This window comes from Eleginops maclovinus, chromosome 12, assembly GCF_036324505.1.
Source record: "Eleginops maclovinus isolate JMC-PN-2008 ecotype Puerto Natales chromosome 12, JC_Emac_rtc_rv5, whole genome shotgun sequence".
NCBI classification, from domain to species: Eukaryota; Metazoa; Chordata; class Actinopteri; order Perciformes; family Eleginopidae; genus Eleginops; species Eleginops maclovinus.
In genome coordinates this window covers 5,241,848-5,266,101 of record NC_086360.1, presented here as the reverse complement: position 1 = coordinate 5,266,101, position 24,254 = coordinate 5,241,848, and the positions used below count along the sequence as shown (strand labels likewise).

Here is a 24,254-nt window from a genome sequence, read left to right as displayed (position 1 = left end):
TATATTGTCTCTCATTACTATGTTTTATTTTTCATCTCTTATTTCAGCTCTTCTGCATAGTGTTGTACATATTTGTGACTGACCTGATAAGTCATTATTTTTTGTGGAATAGTTTCGAATAAAATAAGGATACTTTTCATAATGTTGTTATTAAGTTGTGCTGTGACAATAAATATAGTAGATATAGATACAATGAAAAAAATAATAAACTAAATAGAAACTGACCCAGCTGCAGCTCTGTCTGTGGTGCTGAAGCGCCTGTGATTGGTTACATCACTGACACCTGGTGGTAAACATGAGAACTGCGGAAACACAGTGAGTGTTAAACTACTAAGAAGAAGAAGAAGAAGAAGAAGAAGAAGAAGAAGAAGAAGAAGAAGAAGAAGAAGAAGAAGAAGAAGAAGAAGAAGAAGAAGAAGAAGAAGAAGAAGAAGAAGAAGAAGAAGAAGAAGAAGAAGAAGAATGTTGAACAGTTGAAATACACACATGGAGCAATGACATGACTTAAATAAACAGATGAATGATATACAACCTGATGAATGATGATGATTGCTATTTTTTAAATATTATTTTGAATATTTGTGAACAGCACAACTCTTTGGATTCATGATGGTCAAACTGTACCCACTAAAGAAAAAAAAAAGAGCTCCAGAGAAGGAAACATTTTAATGGACAGAGCGCTGGACCGAGAAATCAGGAGAGAAACTGGAGGAAACTGCAGAAGAAGACAGACAGGAAGACAGTATGGGCTCTGGCAGTGTTTAAAGACAGGACTTGGATTTGGGCGGTTACAGAAAACCTTGATCAACGGACACATTTCTGTTAATGGAAACAATACGATCACATATGTATTTCTTTAATGGCAAAATGGACATTCATTTTTTAAACCATGCAAAAGAAAATCTAAATGGTTGTATTTTGTGAAGCATCCTGGTTATTTCCTTTTCAAATCTAAAATGGGATTAATTCTTCTTTTGCAAACTGAACTAAGGGACCATTTCAAAGTGTCCTATATCTGTATCTGCATTAGCAATACTACAATTTAAGCTGTGCAGCTTGTGTGATATGCCTTCATGTTTGGTAGAGGCGCCTGGTGGTCACCACAGAGCTGTTGTATCTGCAGCAGAGTAAAAAGATTTGTGATTTTATAAACATTCAGAAAATCATAAAACATTTACCTGAAAGTGTACAAACAAGACCTGTTCTTAGTTTCCTGTCTGAAGTGTTTTACCTGGAGAAGTGGGAGGAGTGATGAGCTGTCTGTTCTGTTTGGGTGAGCAGAGCAGAGGAGGAGGAGGAGGAGGTGGATTCCTGACTGTGGCAGAGGCGTTCCCGACCACTAAAACATAAAGACTCCTCAAGAGGAACCAGAGGGATCTCTGCAAGAGCTGCGTTCTGACAGACACACGCACAGAGTAAATGTGAGTTGACAGTTAAAGGGGCCCTATTCTGCTCATTTTCAGGTTCATATTTCTATTTAATGTCTCTACTGTGACATGTCTCCATGCTTTAATGTTCATAAGGCTCTTTATTTTCCTCATACTTCCTGTGCTGCAGCACCTCTTTTCACCCTTTGTCTGAAACCAGAGCCCAGTCTGCTCTGATTGGTTAGGTGGTCGGCTTTGTTGTAACTGGTCAACCTCTTAGAGATGTCCCATCCATTAGCCTATCACGTACAATGGGTTAGAGCTATAGCCAATAGAAGTGCGAGTGTTACATAGTGTTGTCACTATGTCGCGGAACTAAACAAAGGAGTCCAATTGAGGCATTTCAAGAAACTCCCTCTAGTATTTTAGCCTTTGCAGACCATTCACATGCACAAAAATGATATAACACACTTCAGGAAAGGGAAAACCCCAAAACATAGGGGCCCTTTTACAGTGAGCTGCGTTTGATTCCCTCTCTGGTACCTTCATCAGGAGCTTTTGGTTCTTCATGTCTTGTTTCCATGGCATCACATACAGTTTGGGGATCATGGGATGTCGGGCGGAGAATGTAGGGACGTGGGACAGGATCGCCTCAGAGTGAACGTGAGAATAATGTTTACTTAGCAGTGTTCAACTAATGTTTATAATTTTATTAAACTGAAGCTGTATTATTTAAAAGCAACACTTAAAAGATGCTGTTTGTCAGCATGGAGAAAGTGAAATGTGGACTAAACCAAAAATAACATAATTAATGTAGAACTGAGTACTTTGAGAAATGAATTATACAAGGGAAATGATTGATGAATAATTTAAAGTTTAAAAAAGACAAAAGTTTTATTATCAATCCATAAAAATCAAACGATTGAGGTTTTAAAATAAATAATCAAATCATTTTGCGCTGTATTATTACATTGTATTTAATGTGATTTATCTTGACTTATTCATGTATTTAATTTCAGGCTACTCTTGACTTCTACTCCCCTTTATCTCATAAATACATATGTTTACAAATTGCATTTATTTAACAGATTTAGATTAATAATACAGAATATTAATCAGCAAATCATTTACGCTATATTATTGAAGGTGAGCTTCTCAGCAGCTATACAGTATTTTAAATGAGCTCCACATTTACCAGCTGGAACATTAAGGTAATAAACACATTTTTGCATCAATAATATAATCTCAACACATCTTCCACTACTGACAAAAAACTGTGGAAACATTATGAATAAGAACGTAGTAAATTATTGCATTGCACTGCTGCGTTACAGTTTACTCACTCATGTTGGTGAGAGCTCCCTGCGGCATCGGCCATGTTTGTTGACATGTCAGGGTTGCCTTAGAAACCTCCCAGTGCATGGTGGGTAGAGGGTAGTGTTTCAGGAAGGGACTTGGTTATAAAATCGTTAAGTGTGACTGATTGAGGTCTGATTTTATTTCTACTGCACTTGATTTGCAGTTATAAAAAAATAGATCATGTTGAGAATTCATTGTTGTCTTTTTCAAAGTAATCAAATTAAAGAATTACATAAAAATGTAATTAACTTTAATAATAATAACAACAACAATAATAAAAATAATAACAATAATAATAATAATAATAATAATAATAATAATAATAATAATAATAATAACTTTATTTTACAACACTTTTCAAAACAAAGTCACAAAGTGCTTTATATTGATGAAAAACATGTTGTTCAGGCAGTCACCCCACAATTCCCCAAACCCACCCAATAATATATATATACAAAAAACAACGACAAATAGAACATGGATTTCGAGTAAAACAGAGTGATGTCATTGTTAGTTAAAAGCTTTAATAAAAAGGTGGGTTTCAAGAAGTGATTTAAAAGATGTCACTGATTCTGCCAGCCTCAGATTCTCAGGCAGGGAGTTCCAGAGCTCTGACAAAGAAAGCTCGGTCACCCTTTTCTTTAGCCAGGTTTTGGGAACAGCCAGCAGAACCCTACCCGAGGATCTGAAACTGCGCACAGGCTAATAAGGGCACGACAAGTCAGTGAGGAAAACAGGAGCCAAACTGTTAAGAGCTTTAAAAGTAATCAGTGAAAAAAGGTAAAAGAAATCCTTTAGCTTTTGAAAGTTTTGTCATGGTCATGTTGACTTCAGGTTTTTTCACCTTAACATCGTTACTTTGACCCCTTTCCTACATTACCTACATTTATACCTGTCTTTGTTGAAAACTCTATTCTGATTGGTAAACCAACATAGTGATCAGGATCCCGACTTAAAGCAGATCAGCACATTATCCCTTACATGGGAGCTTTGAAAAAATGGAAACCTAGAATGTATTGCTACGTTACCTTACATTGGGTTTGTTTACCAGATTTCAAACACCAAATTTGAATATTTAGGTTTTCAAATGTCAGTTCCCCTGTTTTAATCACGTCAAATGTTGGTGTTACCATTAGTTTCTCTCAAGGTCTATCCAGCAATTTTTGAAAGTAAAAGCAAGCTACGGTCAGTAACTTTTCAATTAGTATATGAAACCCCGCTGGACGACACACTTTTACAAAAACAAAATAACTACTTCAGGAGCATTAAAGAACATATCAAGCTTTATTCACCACAAGAAAATAAATCACACCATTAAATCTGTGTATCCTTTCTATATTTACAGTACAGCATCACAGTCATATGTGTAACAGTCGGTTGTGTGGAACTTAGCTAGAGACATCAAAATATATGATTGTTTTTTATGCACGTATGTCACGGTTGCATTTCAAGTTTTCAGTTGATGCACACTTACAGTTAATTTATTTATCATTCACTGTCAGTGGTAAACAAAACAATAACAATAGTGGTGCAGTATTGAGTCCTAAAACCTGAAGGTGAACCAGAATTTTACTACTTCTGGTTCCCTTGTCTGAAAGCCAATGTTTTTCGAACGTTTTGGGAAAATGTTTGTGTTAAAAAGCCTGGAATTATGTCTTTGGTTTATGGAAGCTCATTAGAATTTCACTTTGTATTGTGCCACATTAAATACATCAGTAAATACCCCACCAAATGACTGAAGCTATATGTCATCCAAAGATTCCTTGACAAAAAAGATTTTGCTGCTGGACAACCTTTGAAATTGTTGTTTTGCAAAGCGTGTCAGAAGTGTTGCAGAATGGAAACACAACGCACAACCAAACATCTCAGGGGAAATGTATTTAAAAAAGGTAATTATGGACTGTGGTGCTCACAGTGGAGAACTTTAACATGTTTACATTTTAACCAGCTCACATGCTCCACCACAAGAGCCTTTTTTGGAACAACAAGGTACATTTCAGCATCGTTTATGTTCTGTTCTTCATTGATTCACAGTCACATGTACTGAGACAATATCTGATCTTACTATTGACTTGCCTTTTTTTTTAGTTTATAATTGAACCAACAAGAAAAATATCTAGTCTGGCAATCCCTGAATCTAAAAAAGTAAAGCGAATGCTGAAGTGACTTATACCTGCATCTTTCAAATGGGAACGTGGTGGCCTGTCCACAGGATGCAAAAAGAAGTCCAATTGTATAGAAGTCTATGAAAAAATGACCATACTTTTTACATGATTTAGTACCTTAGTGAACATTGTAAACGTGTGTATGGAGTGAGCTAGTAGCTGGAGAGGTGCCAGTTCTCCTCCTAGGCCACTGCCGAGGTGCCCTTGAGCAAGGCACCTAACCTCTATCTGCTCCCTTGGCGCCGGGTACCTGGCTGCCTCTCTGCTCTGCCACCTCTCCTCTGCATGTGGTTGTGTGTGCATGTATTTCCTCTGTGTTTGTGCATGTATATCCTCTGTGTGTTTAATGTGTGTCAACACAACAGAGTAGAGAAAGCAATTTCCCTGTAAGGGATTAATAAAGTGTGTCTTCTTCTTCTTCTTCTTCTTCTTCTTCTTCTTCTTCTTCTTCTTCTTCTTCTTCTTCTTCTTCTTCTTCTTCTTCTTCTGTGGTCTAAATCACCTGTTTAAAATCTTCTCCAACAAAGCAACATGCTCATCACTGCTGGGTGTGGTTACCAGCTAAACACACTTTCCAAAAGAGAGGAAATTGAACTCTCTAACAGTATTTAAAGATGGTTCATCATCATCATCATCATTTTCAAGCCTTTTTGTGTTATTGCATAAATACATATTGGTTTTGGTCAGTTTATAATGTCTAATAAACTACTGTACATATGTACAGTGTATTTATAGAACTGTATACAGCACAGGCAGTCTACAGGTTTTCAGAACATTCAGGCAGCTTCATCCAGCAATCTCTGCAGGTTCTTCTGCACCTGGAAAAACAGACATGTCTGTTATTTGGATGATAACGGATGTTTGAATTGGTCGGTTGCAATAATTTCATATTTATGGGGAAATGGTTGTTCTATTCCATGATGCCGTGTTCAAAATGACACAAATAACTTTATTTTCCTTTATGGTTTTGGATTCTGTTTAACGTTTTGTATTCTATTAACCATTCAATCAATGGCTACTTCTTCTCGTGCTGATAAGCTAACTGGAGATTTACCTTCCTTGTTATTTATCTTGACACACTAAGGATTGTTTCAATTTCTATTAGACATAACATTTACTTGTCATTGCCCCAAAGTTTCATGCATTTCCTGAAGAACTCTGTAGATTTCCCATCTATCCACCAGATGTCCTCAGACCTCCCCAGTTACCTAACTCCTATATCCACTGTCTGACTTGATCCCCATTCCATATACCCACCACAGAATTCAAAACCATTTTCAATAATGTCTTTGCTTTCCAGGCATTTTACCGTGAGCCAACCTGAACCTGTACTTCTCTATTCATCTATTCATTTATTCCTTTGTTTCTTTTACGACCCTCATGGAGTAGTTTGCCTCTAGTAAATTCCTTTTCATCCTGACTGCTTGCCTTTTGTGAAATAATTTGAGTTATCCTCCCTCTATACAGATAAATAACTATAAATATCCACATTTCTAATCAATTAGGCTCTTGTTTTAATTTAAATAATATTTGCAACGAGATTGATTGGATCTGAAGGTGCATTATCTAGATACAATCTTATTAAGTCTTTGGATACTGATTAAACTGTATTCTATTTTAACAATCTGAAAAATGGCCGTGGCTGTGTGGCTGCTGTAGCTCAGACATACAAAGTGCAGACTGACGGATGAGAAACGAGCTCTTCCTACAGATGACATCCACTCTTCTCTTTATAAACAGATCACTGACTATAAATGTTTGATTAACGGCAAACAAGCGTCCGGTTACTTTGTCCTGAAGCCTTCCAGTTCTGCTTCTGACAAAAAGCATGTTGGTTTCACATGCTGATGAGAGGAAGACAACTTTTTATTTTTATTAATTAAGTTTATAATTTTCAAAATAAAGGTAATCCTGTGGCAAAGTTAAAGAAAATATACTAAAATGTAACTTATGATAACCCCACCCAAAAAGTCCAGACCAAAAATATTAATTCCAAGATATTTAAGTCTTATATAGTCGTCAGAGTTTTTTGTAAACTGATCAAAAGGCTTTTTATCAAGACAAAGGCCTGCTCTAGAAATCCAAAATGTCCCCAGGCAACTGCTGATATTTGGAAATATGAATTCCCACGATAAATACGATTTTTAGGGATTAATGGAAATAATTTCATAATTATACCCTTTATTTTACTGTGCAGTTAACTGTAACACAGATAGAAAGAGTGACTGACCTTCTCCAGCTTCATCAGGTTAATGGACAGTAGTTCTGAAAAAAGCTCCATGTTCACGTCACTCGCCCCCAAAAATTCCTTTCTAGGGTGTAAACAAGAATGGTGGTCATAAACATGAATTGAAATGTTTGTGTTTCCATGCCCTAAATTGTATCTGTTTTGTGGATTCCTACAAATCGCTGAAGTGAGTAAGCTAGTTATTTCAGTTTAATCCTGGCCTTGAATAAAAATCAATTCCCAGAGGCTCTCCCTGACCTGACCTCATAACTTTGTCTCTGTATTTAATGTAGAGTTTCTGATTCACTAACAAGTCCTTAAACCCTGCAGAGCCCAGACCGTGTTCCTGTTAGTGTTCACTTCCTGTCTGTCTTCTTCTGGTGATTTATCTGACATCCAGCGCTCCGTCTTTTAACTTCTTTTCCTTTCTCTCTCTTGATTAACAACGGTCATTATAGTCCTTGACAGCGGTCTGTACTGCTGGATTAACAACCTATCTCATGTTCTGAATTGACCAATCAGAATGGAGTATTCACATAGCTGTGTAATAAACATCAAGAGGTGTTTCAACAAGTAGGAACATGTATAAATACTTTATATATATTACTCCAGTTCTTCTAATTTAGTTTGTAACAAAATGTGACATTTCTTTGTGAACTCACTCTTGGTGGGGGAAGTCGGAGATGGAGCTGAGCGTAGTCAGTCTCTGCTCCAATGAGACGACCTTAAAGGCCAGGTAACAGGAAGACAAGACTAGGACAAACACTCTGAGAAACACACACACACACACACACACACACACACACACACACACACACACACACACACACACACACACACACACACACACACACACACACACACACACACACACACACACACACACACACACACACACACACACACAGGGATGAGGAGTGTGTGAACATGAATCATATGAACAAATACGTAATTGCTTAGAAAAATACATGTATCTTGAGTAATAATTTACAGATCAAATGGAAAATGTAACTATCAATGTATTAAGATGAATTTAAGAACCATGGCAAATAGAATAGTTATGGATGGCAGTGAACTCACAGTAACAAGTAGAACAACAGCAGTGTGTTGAGCAAAACTGGTTTCAGAGTTCTGCTGTCAATCACCAGCTCTGGGCCTGGAATGGAAAGAAAATATAATTGTTACCCTGAAATATATTTTGCTGTTATTTTTGAAAGGATTTAAAAAGGAGGAGTCATTTTATTGATTTGAGAAAAACAGTTAGAAGAAAACAGGGTTGTTACTCATCAACTTTTTGTTACAAAGTACGACCTTCAAATACATTTGAACCTCATTTAAAATGTCCTGTCCTATACAGTTTTTCTGTACACTCTTTTGCTCATCTCCCTTGGGGTATGGGTTTTGTCAGTGGTGGAAGAAGATTTGTTACTTAAGTAAAAGTAGCAATACTACATTTTAAAAGTCATTTGCTACAACTAAAAGTCCTGCATTCAAAATTGTACCCAAGTAAAAGTACAAAAGTATCGTCATCAAAATATACTTAAAGCACCAAAAGTAAAAGTACTCATTATGCGTGATGTCCCGTTTCAGAATTGTATTGTTTGTTATTCAAACTGGTAAATGCAGAGCTAATTTGCAGAGCTAAAGTTTAGTTAATAATTGATTCATAATGTGAAAAAGCTAATATTCTGAACATAAAAACTAACTAAACTAACTAGTGCCAAAAGTAACAAGTACAATATTGGCTACTAAATTGTAGTATAGTAGAAGTATAAAGTAGCTGAACAACCAGCCTTGTACTGTTGTTGTTGTTGGAAAGCTCCTGCCCTCAAGAATGAACGTGAGTCTTTGCACATCAGATTATCGGTAACATTAACTACCAATGTTAAGGTCACATAAATCCATTCATGGATATTGGTTTTGGTGTGCAAACCCTAGACTTTTATTGGCACCAACTGGCCAACCCTTAAAAAAACAGTTTGTGGACGCCACTGCTTATACAGTAAGTGGGACCACAATCATACCAGCGTGGTGTGGGAAATTCTGCGTGTTGTCCGAGGTCGGCTTGTTCTGATGCTGGCTCTTCACTTTGTGCTGATGGTCTGGATGTTCAGGTGGAGATGCACTGTCTGTGCGCTTCAAAACATCCAGGAATGGAGGAACAGGGAACCCTGCAAGTGTTGGAGAAACAGGAAGCAGGGTGAAAAGGAAGACTTTTCAATGGAAACCCTGATGTTTCAAGATCCCACTTTTTATTTGATCTGTTTCCCGTTCTACTTTTCTTTCCCTGTGTGTGTGAAATGAGTTTGAACTATCTAAGCTGCAGCTATGATAAGAGCTGTTTAATGTCTCTAGATGATAAGACATGAGTTTTAATACTTCCTTTATTATCTGCTTTATCAAGGACACACTGGACCATTCCTAATGAAGGAGAACAAGATAATGCTGTCCCACTATTCCTTGCGGTTGCAACTTTTCGTGACCGTCAAACAAAGATCATGTAAGTAGCAAGTGTCCCTGAGTGTACTGTAACTGCTCATCAGTCCTGATCAATTCTCCTTCTCATCATTCTTTAACCCCATGATGTTTTTCACAAATGTTCAAATGTCCAGATTCTTTTGAGTATTTCTACCATAGTCTAGGACTTATATAAAAGCAGAACTGGTGAGGGGTTAAAGTGCAGGTGTACCAAGGGTCAGGTGGTTCCAGGACAGGACAGACAACAGAAACAAGCAGGAAAACACAGAAGGAGAGGGAGTACAAACTGATATGAAACAGGGAAAGGAGAAGTTAGACCAGGAATAACATCCACCAAAAACTGGGATCATGAAAGAGTGCATCCTCGAGAAAGACAGACTTTGTTTTGTTACTGCTGGTACAATAACTCCACGTCGAAATAAGACACGATGGCCTGGCCTTCTCTTTTCTCCCCTTGTTGTTTAACAGTAGAGCGTGTATAGGTGTTACATTACATCCCTCTAATGTTCATTTCTTCCCTTGAACTTTCCTCAGGTGTAATGAACAATCCACGAATGCCCACTGCGGCGATGAATGAAATAAAGAGGAAGGGAGGAAGTGAACACTTCACAGAGGGACGCTTTGATCCACCACTGATTATTTGTCATGTGAATGCAACCAGCTGGAATTCTAATAATGCTAATTTAGATCCTCTAGTTTGCTAACACCTAGAGACGGCTTTTAGTAGTAACAATATCTTTGAAAGTATGAGCTTGTAATTTGTAGCTTTCTACTGCGCTGCTGCTGATTGGTCGGTTGGTGATACCTGCTGTCTTGTCGTAGTCGGGGGTCTGAGAGTCCGAGCTGCTGCTCTCTTCCATTTCCTGCCTCCTCTGTTTCACCGCTACGTCCAGATCATAGAATTCACCTGGAAAACTCTGCAGCAATCCCAAAGAAACACAGAGAATATGACAGTTAGTAAGAAAGTCACTTGTTGAGAATCAGAAATCAAAATTACAGTACTCGAAAGAAAATTATGAACATCAAAAAGCGGAAGAGGAGGGGGACAAACACACTTAGCTACCTTTTTAGTTGGTTAAGACCCCCCAGAAAACAAAACTTTAAGCAAAAATATCACAATTTGGGACATTAATAATGTCTCAAAGTGTCTTGCCGTTCTCTCTCTGTATTTTAAGACACAATTATCCATATACAGTATCATGGATTATGTTAGCATTTTAAAACTCTTACCTTTGAGTCTTCACCTAATGTAAGTTGAATAAAATAATGAATCAAACCTTTAAATTGGTTGAACTACCACGACTTACATGGTACTATTTTCACCGTTGACTCAAAAAATACATATTCCACAACTTCCTCTTTCATTTATTATCTTCTGATTCCCTGGAAAGAATTGTAACTTCCAGGGCAACTGCTCTGCTGGGCTTGTGTCTGACCTACCAGAGGGAAGCGAGGCGACCGAGGTGACCTCTGACCTCTGAAGCTGTTCTCAGCTGAGCAGGGGACGGGGCTGCTGCATGGACTCTTCTCCTGTACACAATTATTGTACAGTATTTACATTATTCACATATGTCTTTAGGTTGATATCCAAAAACAGGAATTGGCATTCCGTCTTTGATACTGACATAGAAAAAAGAACACAACGTGTACTAGAACTACAATCAGCATCTTTGTACTAGTCCCAAAATGATGAACCCAAATGAGTTTATCTTTTTGGGATACATTTTTGATGTCAGGGGAAAAAAACCTCTCTCAATGTAAGTCGACTTGACTCTATTCTTCAATATCTCTGTGGTTCATAACCAGCTGGAACTGTATAAAAACATATGTATTTAAAACCAAATACAAAATATTATCTTTAAAGACGATAAGAAAAGTTGCTTTGATTTTAATTGCATGTATATCGGTATATGATTTCATCTGTTTTTGATGAAAACTTGAACTTGAAAATCAATGATACCTTAAAAAAACTAATTTAATAGTGTTTTATACATGGCAACAAGTGACTAGTGAAAGATACAGTATAGCAGCATGTGGGAAAAATGTCCTACCTCCAGATGATAACAAATGGACATCAAGAACTTGTAGGTGTTGTCTCTGGACAGGAAGGACACAAAGACGTACTGAAATAAAAAAGTATGTTTTAATGCGGAACAGACATTCGGAGATGACATTCTAGATTTTAAAGGTTATAGTTTATGTGTGATACAAGTTTGAGTAAACCTTCTCACCCTGTCGTTAGCAGTGCCGATCACCAGCGCGTTTGGCAGCAGGATGGCAGTTTTGGTCTTCTTGAAGCAAATGACAGACATCACCGGGATGGCGATCTGAATCCGAAAAAAACATCATCATTTCCAAAATATCCCCCAAAACATACGTAAATGTTCTTCTTCTTTTTCATGTTTTCCTATGGGTGGATTATGCAAAAGGGCCACAGACTACCTAGACTGCACAGAATAAGCTGTGTCTTTATAACTGTTAGCCTCTTTTGTTGTTTTGTGTGTTTTAGTATTTATTTGATGTATCTTTGTGGTCACTTTGTATCTATTTGTAGTTATTTTCTGTACCCTAATAGTAGGGGTCTCTTTCTACCTGTTTTCTGTCTAGTTGTGTTTTTTTGGGCCTCTGTAGTCATTTGATGTCTCTTTGTAGTTGTTTTATTGAGCTTAGTGGTCACCTTTTCTCTATTTCACGTTTTAGTTATTTTGTGTGTCTTCCTACCTGTTTTATATCTAGTTGTATATTTATATGGCTTTTGTAGTCATTTCATGCATCGTTGTATAGTTGTTTATATTCATTATGTGCTTCTTTAGTTGTTTGTTGTCTTTTTGTTGTCATTCTGTGTCCCTTCGTAGCGCATTGGTGTCTTCTGTAGTAATTGTAATTCTATTTGTGTTTCCTGTGAGGCTTCCCTAGGTAATGATAAATAATAGCTCAAATCAAACCTGCTATAGTTGGCACCTCACTATTCCCTACAGGTAACTTCAATTTTCTTATTTATTATGAAATAAGCATAGCATAGATCCTCTGTAACACTGTGAAATCTCTGTTTGAGATGCTGAAGTGGAAATGAGACACAATTATTAAAGTCCTCTGGGAAGGAAATACTCAAGCAATGTTTTTCTTACTTTGCAGTGACAGAACAGCAGTTCTCTGTACCTTTGTGTCTTTGCCAAACACCTTGGAGTGAAAGCAGATCCAATGGTCTGAGACAAACATCCGTCCCTGGTAGAGGATGTCTTTCTGCAGAGCACATGTGTAACCTGAAAAACAGTGAGGGCATCAGAGGGGAACCATTATTTCAGACTTCCTGTAACTTCTGTAAAAACAATATGAGGAAAAAGAAGTTGATTTATTAACCGTTACTTGATAACAATAGATAATTATCTTGAATTTAGTTCTGTAAATCTGTTATGAGCAGTAAACGGTTTTTACATTTTTGAAAACAATATTGTAGACTCAAATAGTTTTTGGTAACTGTATTGCCCCGTCTGTCCAATCTGGCCTGCCAAGAGACCCCCTTTCAAAGCATTTCAAAAATCATAATACACAATTAAGTTCAGTTTAAGCTTTTAGACGGATCAGGTTGGTAGCTTTGACACTATTATTATAATAAAACATATTTTTCTTCTAATTGAAACCACTAAATAATACACATCTGCCCTTTTAATCATCAATTGGTGTTTAAAAAAAGCTAAAAGGTATCAGTGACTCTAATCCCTCATCCAGTAATTAAGGTGGAGCAGAAAGTTGTGGTCATTAATGACTTACTCTGTCTCAGCTGTTCCTCTTTGCTGATCTCCTTAAATATTTTATGGTACTGGCAGTTGCTTTTCGAAAGCTGAAACACACACACACACACACACACACACACACACACACACACACACACACACACACACACACACACACACACACACACACACACACACACACACACACACACACACACACACACACACACACACACTATGCATAATGCAGAGTGCAGCTTGAACATTGGAAAACTGTAGAATGTGAATATTGATTAGATTTTACGAGCTATAATACAGTAGCTTTTGATGTTTAGTTTGAAATATAAAAAAAAGCCATTAAGAATAAGTTTTAAGAATAAACATCATTAATGATTTAAAGTAATATTAATAAAACTTTAAATGAGGTAAAAGGTTGACAATGATTCTGGTATATTATAATATAATAAATAATAATAAATCCCACAGTAAGCAAAACAGGTAATCAGAAATGATAGCTGATGTCACCCTGCTGGATGAGATTTTTGCCCATGCTTTAATGTTTATTGCCATTATAAAATATGAAATGCTCACCTGGCTGTAGTGAGACTTCTTCCTCTCGATCTTTGGATCTAATTCTGTTTGGACCTGAGTCAGCAGAGAGTGGTCGAAGGTCTTTGATCTGACAGAATCAGCACAGGAGGACGACTTACATTGCATCATTTTATATTACATTATATAGCAGCTTACATGACTGTCCGTTTGTCTGTGGTCCTTTGTACTCTAATGTACTTATGAGAGTATTTATAACAGGTCACCAAAGGAAATTGCATAATAGTAAGATAGAATAAGAATGAATGCAGGTGTAAACTGGGAATATTGAGCAGCCATGCACATTTTTTTAAAAACTTTGTACAGTAACAACACTAGACTCAGGTTATTTCCCATTACATGTGGCTTACCTGACTAATGCTGGTTTCCTCCTGCCTGACAGCTCCTTTTGCTCCGGATCTACAACCTGCAGAGGGTCGCCCACCATCTTCTCAAATCTCTGCCGCTGTTCCACGTTGTCTACATCTGAACTATAAACAGCAAGAACGACAATCAGACATCACGACAAAATGACCAGAGATACTTCATAATGCAGCATCAGGCAGGTACATAAAAGATTAAGGTTGAATAAATACTGTACTGTACATTCAGCAACAATGGTTTAGTATTGATTCCCCTAACTTCACTTAATCAGAACCAGAGTACTTTATTTATGCCAGGGGGAATTAAATTTCAGGATTGTTGCCCTCATATATATAAAAAAATTGAATCATAAATAAAAGAGAAACAATTTGAAAAATAATATTTTTAGCAGAAGTTAAAGTGAGAGCAATAAAATAAAATGTGCAATAAAAATAAAATAAAATAAAGATATTTATATCAAAAAACTATTGGAAGTCAAATGTCCAATAAAAGCTAAAAAAAAGAGAAGTTTTTTGTACAAACATGAGCATTAGAGTAAGAAGATGTGCAATAAAAAATAAATAAAAACAGACGTATATAATATAGAAACGTTTTTGTTAAATGCGTATTAAAAGATAAATATAAATAATAAAAATATTTATGTACACATAAGGAAGAAAGCACATTGTTTCAGTTTTTTCTGAGGTTTAAATTGAAAACACTTTATACAAATACAATAGATGTGTAGAGATCTACTGCACCTCACACTGCATATAAATAACTTCTAAGACAAATGTAAAAATCTGTAAGAAATTATTATAGATATACGGGTTTTCATTAGAGTCTGAATGAAACTGAACTTTTGATTACAGATATATAAGGACAACACACAATAATCCACATTTCTGTAAATCTCTCAAGCAGTCTCAAGCTAGGCCAAAATAACCACCATCACACAGCAACAATAGACACTATTCAGTTTATGAAGTACTTGCAACATGAAGCAACAACAAAAAGACAAGCAAAACTGACTAAAACCATTTAACTATTTTGACATGCAGAACTACGGTGGCCGGCCCAAGCAAATGCGCTAAAAGGGCCCAAAACAATTAAGTTAAGAGAAACTAGCTGCATTTTCAAAAAACACTGCAAATATAAAAACACAAATGTGCCAAAACTCGTACATATGAAGAAATATCTTCACCAACTTGACAACACATGCACAGCGTTTAGAGAACATTCACCAAATTCATGAAACATGCGCAGCGTTTACTAAAAGCGCTAGGTGAAGGAAACACTGCTAAGAGTGATGCTCACAGCTGGGACCTGAGCGCTTGTTGACGTTCGGGGATTATGAAGTTGATAATTGATAAAAAAGCAAACTGTCACTGTACATTTACCTAAAAGTTTTATTGGCTTATTTTAACAATGTGATCGCATGATTCCTTGCGATTGTATTGCAGATCTGCTGTAAGCTAGCTAGCTAACGTAGCTAACCTAGTCATTTCAAATATGCTGACAAAACACTGAAAACTATGAAACCACTAACTGTGCCAACAGAGACAATAGGCCAACAATATAATCCCTAAATGTCAATTATGTGCGTCACTTTCTGGTGTCCCAGTTTTTGTTATGTTTCGAGATTCTTGCAGCATTTTTTATTGGCACCATTTACAGCATTTCCTTTATACAGTGCTTTCAGTAAACTCTGCCAGTGTTTTGTCCAGTTGGTGAAGATGTTTCTTCATTTGTATGCGTTTTTATATTTACATCGCTTTTAAAAGTACATTGCGTTTCAATCATTTGGCCACCGTACAGAACAGCAATAAGCACAAAGAAAGAAAAAAAGATGACGGTCATAATATTGAAATCATGCACCCAAACACATAAACCATGCATTTCAGAGATGCAGGACTAGAAAACCATTTTAAAAAATACTGACAAGAATTAATTATTTAGTTCTCAGGAATGTATTGATTGTCAAAGTTAACTAATAAACCTCTAATGAACAAACTACTTAAAGGAGAGTCTGTATCTTAACGACCTGAAACGTATCTTGACTTTGACGTGACTTGTTTCTGTTTCTTATTATAGCATACAATGATAAGGATTTATATTATCTTTCATGAGGTAATGTATTGGCCTGTAGTGGATTTTATATCACACTGTGCAGTTGCAACTAACTGTTTTCATTATTGATTAAAAAAAACATATGAGGTCTCCATGCCCAGTTTGCAGGTTCGACTCCGGCCACGGAACTATTCGGCAATGTCCTCCACACACTTTCATCAATCAATAGAGGCACACAAATAAATAAAACAAAGCCCAAAATTCCGTAATATCCCATTAACAGTGATAAATCATTAAAGAAACAGCAGATTTACTCATCTAATGCCAAAAAATACATGATTCGTTTTGGTTTTCTGTCAAGCAACCAATAGCTGACTATTGTTTCAGCACTCATAGAGATATACTGCTACCTAGCCCCAATGCCAGCATGCAAACAGTATGACTCATTTAAAAACGGTATATTACTCCAAAGACGTCTCCCTTTTGCAGTCACAAACTTACTGATAATCTCTGTCCTCAGGCTTTGCATTTCTTCTGTTATATTTCCTGGCATCTTCCAGCAGCTTCACACACTGTTCTGACATCATGCACAACAGATTTTTACCCAACCAGACAACTGTCTGTCCTGCGGGATGGCTTGTCTGTCTGTCTGTCTGTCTGTCGTCTGTCTGTAAACTGACCCTGCAGCCTGATCCTCTGCTTCCTCACCTGCATGTGGGAGTGTCTGCTGGGTCCCCTGGTTTCATATGTCACAGCCAATCAGAGGGTAGGACCGTGTGTGTGAGTTTGTGAGCATTCAAACCTTTGATCAGTGACATTTTACCCAGCTTTTTTTTTGAGAATTAAGGTTCAGTTAGATAATTTTCTACACTTTTCGTATTCAAATGTTTTCTTTTCTATTATATTCAGATAAAATCTTGGCAGATGCATAAATTGAGATACTGTATTTGGTGTCACGGTGGGAACACAGCTCCCTCTGTTCCAGATTACACACGAACAAACTTTCTTCCCATTTTTATTATTTTATGGCTATTATTTCATGGCTGCACAAACGGGATGAAATGTGGATGTTACTTTTTATTATTTATTAAATGTGGAGTCTATCGATACAGTAAATGAAAGACAGTAGTGCCAGGTAGAAAAAACACCTGTTGTATCACCTTTCAATGACTGCAGTGTTGTGAATAATGCTTTCTCTACATGGAGTGTGTATATGGAGAATAGGCTTGTGTAACAGGGAGAAAGTCACCAGACTCTTGCTAACATTAGATATTATATTTTGGGAAATATGCTAGGTCTGTCTAGGACTTATTCTTGTTTATTGACAAATTCTGCTAAGCTCTTCAGTTTCAGTTGTCTTAAGAAACACAATATTTATTTGTTCATTTTTTCTTTTTACTAAGCGCCAGTCTACAAGTGTTTACAATTGTTGATTTTCATAAAAGCCCTCAGGAAGCTTTGGCCAGTTGGTAATCCAATATTGGCACATTCCATTTCTTGCTATTCACTTCAACAACATTTTGTTAATCATTAGTTAATATTTATCCAGGCATGATACCTAAACTCATGAACATTTCTAATGTCATCATTTATCTCCTGTGAAATGAAAATTGATTTGAAGAACCATCCCAGTGCAAATAATGTATGATCCCCTTATTCACTCAGGAGATATACATGTACTGAAAAACATCAAAAATATTTTTTGTGTGTGTGTGTGTGTGTGTGTGTGTGTGTGTGTGTGTGTGTGTGTGTGTGTGTGTGTGTGTGTGTGTGTGTGTGTGTGTGTGTATGTGTGTGTGTGTTTGTGTGTTTGCTAACTGAAATCAGCTGAGGGTTTGCAAGTCTATGCATGGGGGAAAAATAAACAACTAAAATTGTATCCTTGTGAGAAACCTCGTTACCAGAATACATTTCCCGGCCTGTACAATAACCTTAAAGGAATAGCCTAGCTTAGCATCGTCTGGAGGCCAATTATTACGGTGGCCAAATCGTGCAAACACGCTACAATGGCCCAAAACCACTTTAAGAGAAATGCGCTGCACTTTTAAAAGTGATGGAAATACAAATGCAAAAATGTGCCAAAACCCATGCAAAGAAGAAACATCTTTACCAATGTGATGGAAACTTCTGAAGCAATGGAGACGAAACTCAGAGAGACACCGGAGAGCTGGAACTTTGATGGCAAAACACTGTTGGATTTATTCAGAGTTACGGCCGGAGGATTGACACGACATTTACTGTAGCCACGAGTTGACAGAGCGGTTGCCTGACCAATTCTGAAGAACTACAATATGAGGTTTTAACCAGTTTAGAGTATATAATCAACATTCCTCATCAGCGAGACCAGACAAATATGGACCCTGAATCTAACTACAGCTGTCGTCTATAGAAAAGAATGTGTGCCAGGGAACCTACGTTCCAGATAAGAAAGGCTTCTAGACGTCCCTGATCAATAACTATCTCATGGCAGCTAATGCTCGGTCATAGACTGGCACCCCTGGTTTCCTGGATTACGGACTATTTGACAGGTCGACCACAGTATGTCAGATTGCAGGACTGTGTGTCTGACACTATGGTCAGCAGTACCGGGACTCCACAGGGAACTTTCCCCTTTTCTGTTCACCCTGTACACCCCAGACTAAGCCCTCCAGAGAGTTTTTTCCGTTCATCAACCGGTATTGAGCTTGCCCGGAAAAACCGCGAGCAACGCTAGTAGCCAAAATGGCTAACAGTGCATTCGATCGGGGCAGTGCGCAGAACGCTTCGGGTTTGCAAACTACGTTGCTGGTGCTCCGTTTTATGTGTAGGGACCCTAGTCATGCTACTGCAGAGGTTTGGTGCTATTTTGAGCAAAGTTAGTGGTTAAAAAATGCCGTTTTGGAAGCGTTCTGCGCACTGCCCCAATCGAATGCACTGTAAGCCATTTTGGCTACTAGCGTTGCTCCCGGTTTGGACTCGCCGACAGGTCCAGATATTTAGTTTGCTAGATATCTGTCAGGCGTCGGGGAGTCTCTCACCTCGCTCTTGAGCAGTTCACATGTAACGATCAAACGCCGACTGCCGAGCGCCGATTTAGCGCCGATTCGTCCCCGAGCTCCAAAATCCGTCTGGGAGCGGCCGATTGGGCTAAAAATCGTGTAGTGTGAATTTGGCATAAGCCAACAATTCCCTAACAACCAACTTGACAACAGTTTGCAGCATTTAGAACTCATTCACCAACTTGACGAAACATGTGCAGCGTTTACTCAGTGTTGCACATAAAAAAAACGCTTCAAGAAGCTCAAAACAAAACGGACATGGCGACACTTAAAAGTGATGCACACAGCTGGGAATGGAGAGCTTGTTGAAGTTCGGGGATTCTAAAGTTGTTGAACTAACCCTGTCACTGGAAACCTAAACTGTTAGTTTTATTGGCGCATGTCTCTTGCAGATTATATTGCAGATGTGCTGTAGGCTAGCTAGCTAACATAGCTAACTTATTCATTTCAAACATACTGACAAAATTTACAATTATTCAATGACGATATTGAATTCAGGTTAATAACTTCTCAGAACTCCTCAATGCTTTGGAACTACAACAATAACGCTAACGTTACGCGTGCTTTTCTGGGAGTTGGGAGAGAAGCTCAAAGGTCTCTCCTGTGAAATAAATGTAAAGCAAATCTAATGTGTTCCAGTTGCAGAAAAGAGAAGTTAGACTATGTCCATGTGAATCATAACGTTAATGCTGATTTTGAAACGATACCAATCCGGTTGAGTAACGTTATTAGCAGTAACTTTACTTACTGTGCGGGTAACGTTAGCTAGGTCTGGGGTTGGATCTGCACAACGTAGTAAGGCTAGCAGCTTTTGTTTAAAAAAAATGTAATTCATGAATTTTTTTATATTATCAGTCATTTAGCAGGATGTACAACCTGGTCAAGGCTAAACACACCGATTCTGCCTTTCAATAATAACTTTGAATCTTATTTCAAGAATCAGTTTGGATTGGGAAAGATTGGGCCACAAGCTGCAGGCGTTTGAAGCACACAGTAAGTGGGAAAACAACATGCATTTGCTCAAAAAGCATTCAATTTAAAGTTGAACACCATTATTCATAATGATTACTGGTAATTTAAAAGAAAACATAATGAATTAACTTTGAATCTTATAGAAATGAAGAGGAAGGGTGGCATTGCAAGTTTTTTCTCACCAAAGAGGAAAGAAATTGAAGCTGAAAGACAGGGAAGTGGCAAGGCAGATGACCAGGGACATGAGGAGGAAGGAGAACACAACAGAGAAGAAGAGCAGGGACGTGAGGAGGAAGGAGAACACAACAGAGAAGAAGAGCAGAGACGTGAGGAGGAAGGAGAACACAACAGAGAAGAAGAGCAGGGACGTGAGGAGGAAGGAGAACACAACAGAGAAGAAGAGCAGAGACGTGAGGAGGAAGGAGAACACAACAGAGAAGAAGAGCAGGGACGTGAGGAGGAAGGAAAACACAACAGAGAAGAAGAGATGGAAGAGGGAGAGCATCACATAGACAAGGTGCAAGAGGGAGAGAGCGAGAGACAACAAGACGGCATGCAGAGCTCAGACAGTGAGGGGGAAATGAATATTCCTAAGCCATTGCAACCAATCGGCAGTCGAGTTGGTCCACATGACCTTTCTGGAGTTTGAAGTGGCAGAAGGCCTGGATGCTGCTGCATTAAGTGGTAAGATTATTTGTTTTCTTGAGAAACATGGGCTGGAGTATAAACAAAACCTTGTAGGCCAGGGCTATGATGGTGCTGCAGTGATGAGCGGGGCACATGCTGGTGTCCAAGCGAAAATAAAAGAAGTAGCCAAAAATGCTTTCTATGTGCATTGCAGTGCACACTGCTTAAACTTAGTCATAGTAGACTCTGTCAAAAGTGTAACAGAGGTGGGAAACTTCTTCTCATTGTTGGAACGAATGTATGTGTTCATATCTGGGTCTTATGTACACAACAAATGGCTGGAAGTGCAGCGGGAGATGTTTGAGGGTGCACCAAGGGAACTCCAATGGCTTAGTGATACACGTTGGGCCTGCAGGCATGTAGCATGTTGCAATGTTAGGGACAGGTTACTTGCTATAGTACAGCTGATTGAAAAGATTGCCTCTGAGAACCATACACAAAGAGCTGTTGAAGCTAGGGGGATATTGGCACAGATTGATCTGAATTTTGTTGGATGCCTTGTACTGCTCCGAAAGGTCTTGAGTGACTCTACATTTTTGTCAGACATGCTCAGGTCTAAAACATTGCACTATGCTAAGGCCATTGAACTATTTGAAGCACTTTTTTGAGAGAGGAGGCTGTTATTTTATTGGCTGATGCCTATGATTCAAATATAGAGGATCCTAAACACGAGTTACATCAGACAAGGAGAGTACTAGAAAGAAAGAAGAAGGAAAAGGAGAGTCCTACCACTCTGATGGAGTTTGCTCAATTTTTGGACCCATACCAAGATGTTTTTTATGAGTTGTTCCGATTGTGTAAAATAGCAGTAGTTTTACCTGTGAGCAGTGCATCCTGTGAAAGAAGTTTCTCAACTCTTAGGATCATTAAGAGTTATTTGCGGTCTACAATGACAGAGAAAAGACTGTCAAGTTTGGCTGTACTCAGCATAGAATCAAAACGCTCTAAAGCTTTGGATCTAAATAAGTTTGTGAGACGTTTTGCTGAACAAAATGGTAATCGCTGCATTCAGCTGTTATAGGCATATACTTCTGACTGGGGATGCCACCTCTCAAAATTTCCTGCCACCTCATGCATATTTTTGTAGATCTGCCCCTGGGTAGAGGAGCAGTTCTTTGGCTACTTCACGTACCGTGCTGCTTGTGAACTTTCCCCCACAGAACAATAAAGACTTATCTTATCTCTTTCCCTATAATAATAATAATAATAATAATAATAATAATAATAATAATAATAATAATAATAATAATAATAATAATAATACATCATCGTTATGCTAAGGCTCTGCAGCTGACCCAGTGTCTCAGCACTTTGTATTTGTTGATTATTTTTTGCATTAATAATCTGAATATGAAGTGTTACTAAAGTCACATAAATGTAATGAAAAACAAGTACAATTTCGCATCTGATAATGTAATGGAGTATAAGTTGAAGCTATAGCGGAACTTGTGATTTCTCCAGTACATTAAATCAACCCTTTTATGATAATTTCAGGTTTCATAATTGTTTTTTGTGCCACAACTGTTACATGTTTACATGATTTAACGTTCAGAAATGTTTAGTTTTTTTTATTTCATTTACCCTACGCATACATTCAACTTTCACCTTTAGACCAAGCTGAGCACACAAACAGCCCTTCGAAAAAGAGTACCAGATAAAAGTGCCAGCTGGATTTTTTATCAGATATTTGTTTTATCATCGGGTCAATTTCTCTACAGAACGACAAACTGGTACCCAGCATGCTGCACTTTGGAATACAGTGTTGAGTTATTTGCAAACTCTGTGTTGTTTTATTTTCCACTTTGCTAATCATCTTTCTTTCTGTTTTTTCTCCTTTCCTTCATTCTATTTATTTTTATATTTTTTTATGACTAGAGGATAATATTTGTACACAATAATTAGCTGTCATTCGTTTTCTGTGTTTCAATTATTGATTCATTTGATGACTCTTAATCTAAGCTCGAAATTTTAGGAAAAATCGTTGGATCTCATATTTTCTGCTCTATTAACAATATGTAAATATTGTGCTAATTAAAGTAAGGTATACGGGTGTTCTTTTTTCAATAATGTCCGCCTCTCGTCACATTATCCCTTATTTAACATCCTCTGAAATGTCCAAATTGACCAATTAGAATTAAGTATTCAACTAAGCTGTCTAATAATCTACAATAAATACTATTAAATGCTATACAGCCAGTTCTGGAAAATTGAATTCCAATTCCTTTGGAAATAAAGTTGAGGAGATATAATTCACTTTATCTGCTTGTGTTGACTCATATAAAGATTGAGTGACTTGAATCAGTCTCCTGCATGCTGGGTAATCAGATACCTTTGAAACTCAAACACAAACTCTATGAACTGCCGCTCAGGGCTTGCTGCCAAAAACATGGAAACGTTTGTCCGACAGGATATTTGCTGACACCGTTATTTCAATGTTTCTTTCAAATTCTTTCTCGCTATTATATATTGCAGCGTAGATAAACACAACATTTGTTTAGCTCTGACAAAAAGAGAACTCCACTGATTTCACCGATCACAGTCAGTGTTTACAAGCGTTAAAGAGTACTACAGCTTTGTGAAGTTTAATAAATGTTCTCAAGTAAGATCACCTGAGAAAGTGTCTGCTGTGACGAAAATGCAACAAAACTGGAGGTATGGTTCTAAAACAAAACGAGTCCAAGCTCGTCAATCATTTCTACTGCATTACTAAAGGCTCCAAGCTACATTAGCCCCTGCTGGCATTAGGCTGTTGATGTTCAAATAACATTGTTGGCAATGTTGATGCCAGGTTATGGCAAGGAAAAGGTTTAACAGTATTTTTAGGTTAAAGACAACAAGTATACAACACTCTTTAAACAAAAAATCTGCTGTAAGAAATACAATGTCCAGTCCTTCATCGTGAGGCCAATTAAATGTTAATTGTAGTAATCATGTTTGAAGTAACTAGTATGGATGAAAAGAAAACAGATCCACTTAGGAATTATAACTTGGGAAGACTTTTCTGAAATATGTTGTTGTTTTAGGAAAAATGTTAGATAAATATTGCTCTTTTTTCCCCCTAAAAATGTATGTTTTCTTACCAATTATGCCCAGTGGATTTGGATGAAGTGTGGGAAGATTTTGGCATTGTGCTCTTTTAAATCAGAAGGAATCGTACACTGCAGTTCTCCATTGCAGAATCACCACCTGTAATGTAATGTTTTTTG

At 37.5% G+C, this 24,254-nt stretch overlaps 2 protein-coding genes across 3 annotated transcripts; both read right to left on the bottom strand.

Moving 5' to 3' along the window:
* Positions 1 to 840: 840 nt before the first annotated feature.
* LOC134874231 (sperm-associated microtubule inner protein 10-like) lies at positions 841 to 2,003 on the bottom strand. Its single transcript, XM_063898289.1, has 3 exons — positions 1,911 to 2,003; positions 1,232 to 1,395; positions 841 to 1,117 (listed from the first exon to the last, which is right to left on the bottom strand). Exons 1-3 carry the CDS (start codon positions 1,974 to 1,976, stop codon positions 1,072 to 1,074), a joined length of 276 nt encoding a protein of 91 aa, XP_063754359.1. The 5' UTR covers positions 1,977 to 2,003; the 3' UTR covers positions 841 to 1,071.
* A 1,988-nt stretch (positions 2,004 to 3,991) lies between these two features.
* On the bottom strand, positions 3,992 to 24,254 carry LOC134874230 (GRAM domain-containing protein 2B). 2 transcript variants are annotated; one of them, XM_063898288.1, is made up of 14 exons: positions 24,129 to 24,254; positions 14,290 to 14,409; positions 13,922 to 14,009; positions 13,368 to 13,437; positions 12,756 to 12,859; positions 11,828 to 11,923; positions 11,648 to 11,719; positions 11,037 to 11,126; positions 10,402 to 10,513; positions 9,143 to 9,289; positions 8,199 to 8,274; positions 7,781 to 7,885; positions 7,122 to 7,203; positions 3,992 to 5,709 (listed from the first exon to the last, which is right to left on the bottom strand). In XM_063898288.1, the coding sequence occupies exons 1-14, from the start codon at positions 24,173 to 24,175 to the stop codon at positions 5,668 to 5,670; spliced, it is 1,251 nt and encodes a 416-aa protein (XP_063754358.1). In that variant the 5' UTR covers positions 24,176 to 24,254; the 3' UTR covers positions 3,992 to 5,667. The 2 variants fall into 2 exon arrangements, with proteins under 2 accessions (XP_063754358.1, XP_063754357.1); XM_063898287.1 differs by lacking the exon at positions 24,129 to 24,254 and adding an exon at positions 16,853 to 17,040.

Excerpts from the sequence above, each read along its gene's own strand:
- LOC134874230 (XM_063898287.1), bottom strand. The coding sequence starts at position 16,938 with ATGATGTCAGAACAGTGTGTGAAGCTGCTGGAAGATGCCAGGAAATAT. Across the intron at positions 11,720-11,827 it reads TCGGCACTGCTAACGACAGG|TACGTCTTTGTGTCCTTCCT; the intron begins GTGAGAAGGTTT and ends TTTTTATTTCAG. Across the intron at positions 7,886-8,198 it reads CTGTTGTTCTACTTGTTACT|AGTGTTTGTCCTAGTCTTGT; the intron begins GTGAGTTCACTG and ends TGTGTTTCTCAG.
- LOC134874231 (XM_063898289.1), bottom strand. The coding sequence starts at position 1,976 with ATGATCCCCAAACTGTATGTGATGCCATGGAAACAAGACATGAAGAAC. Across the intron at positions 1,396-1,910 it reads ACCAAAAGCTCCTGATGAAG|AACGCAGCTCTTGCAGAGAT; the intron begins GTACCAGAGAGG and ends TGTGTCTGTCAG. Across the intron at positions 1,118-1,231 it reads CACTCCTCCCACTTCTCCAG|ATACAACAGCTCTGTGGTGA; the intron begins GTAAAACACTTC and ends ACTCTGCTGCAG.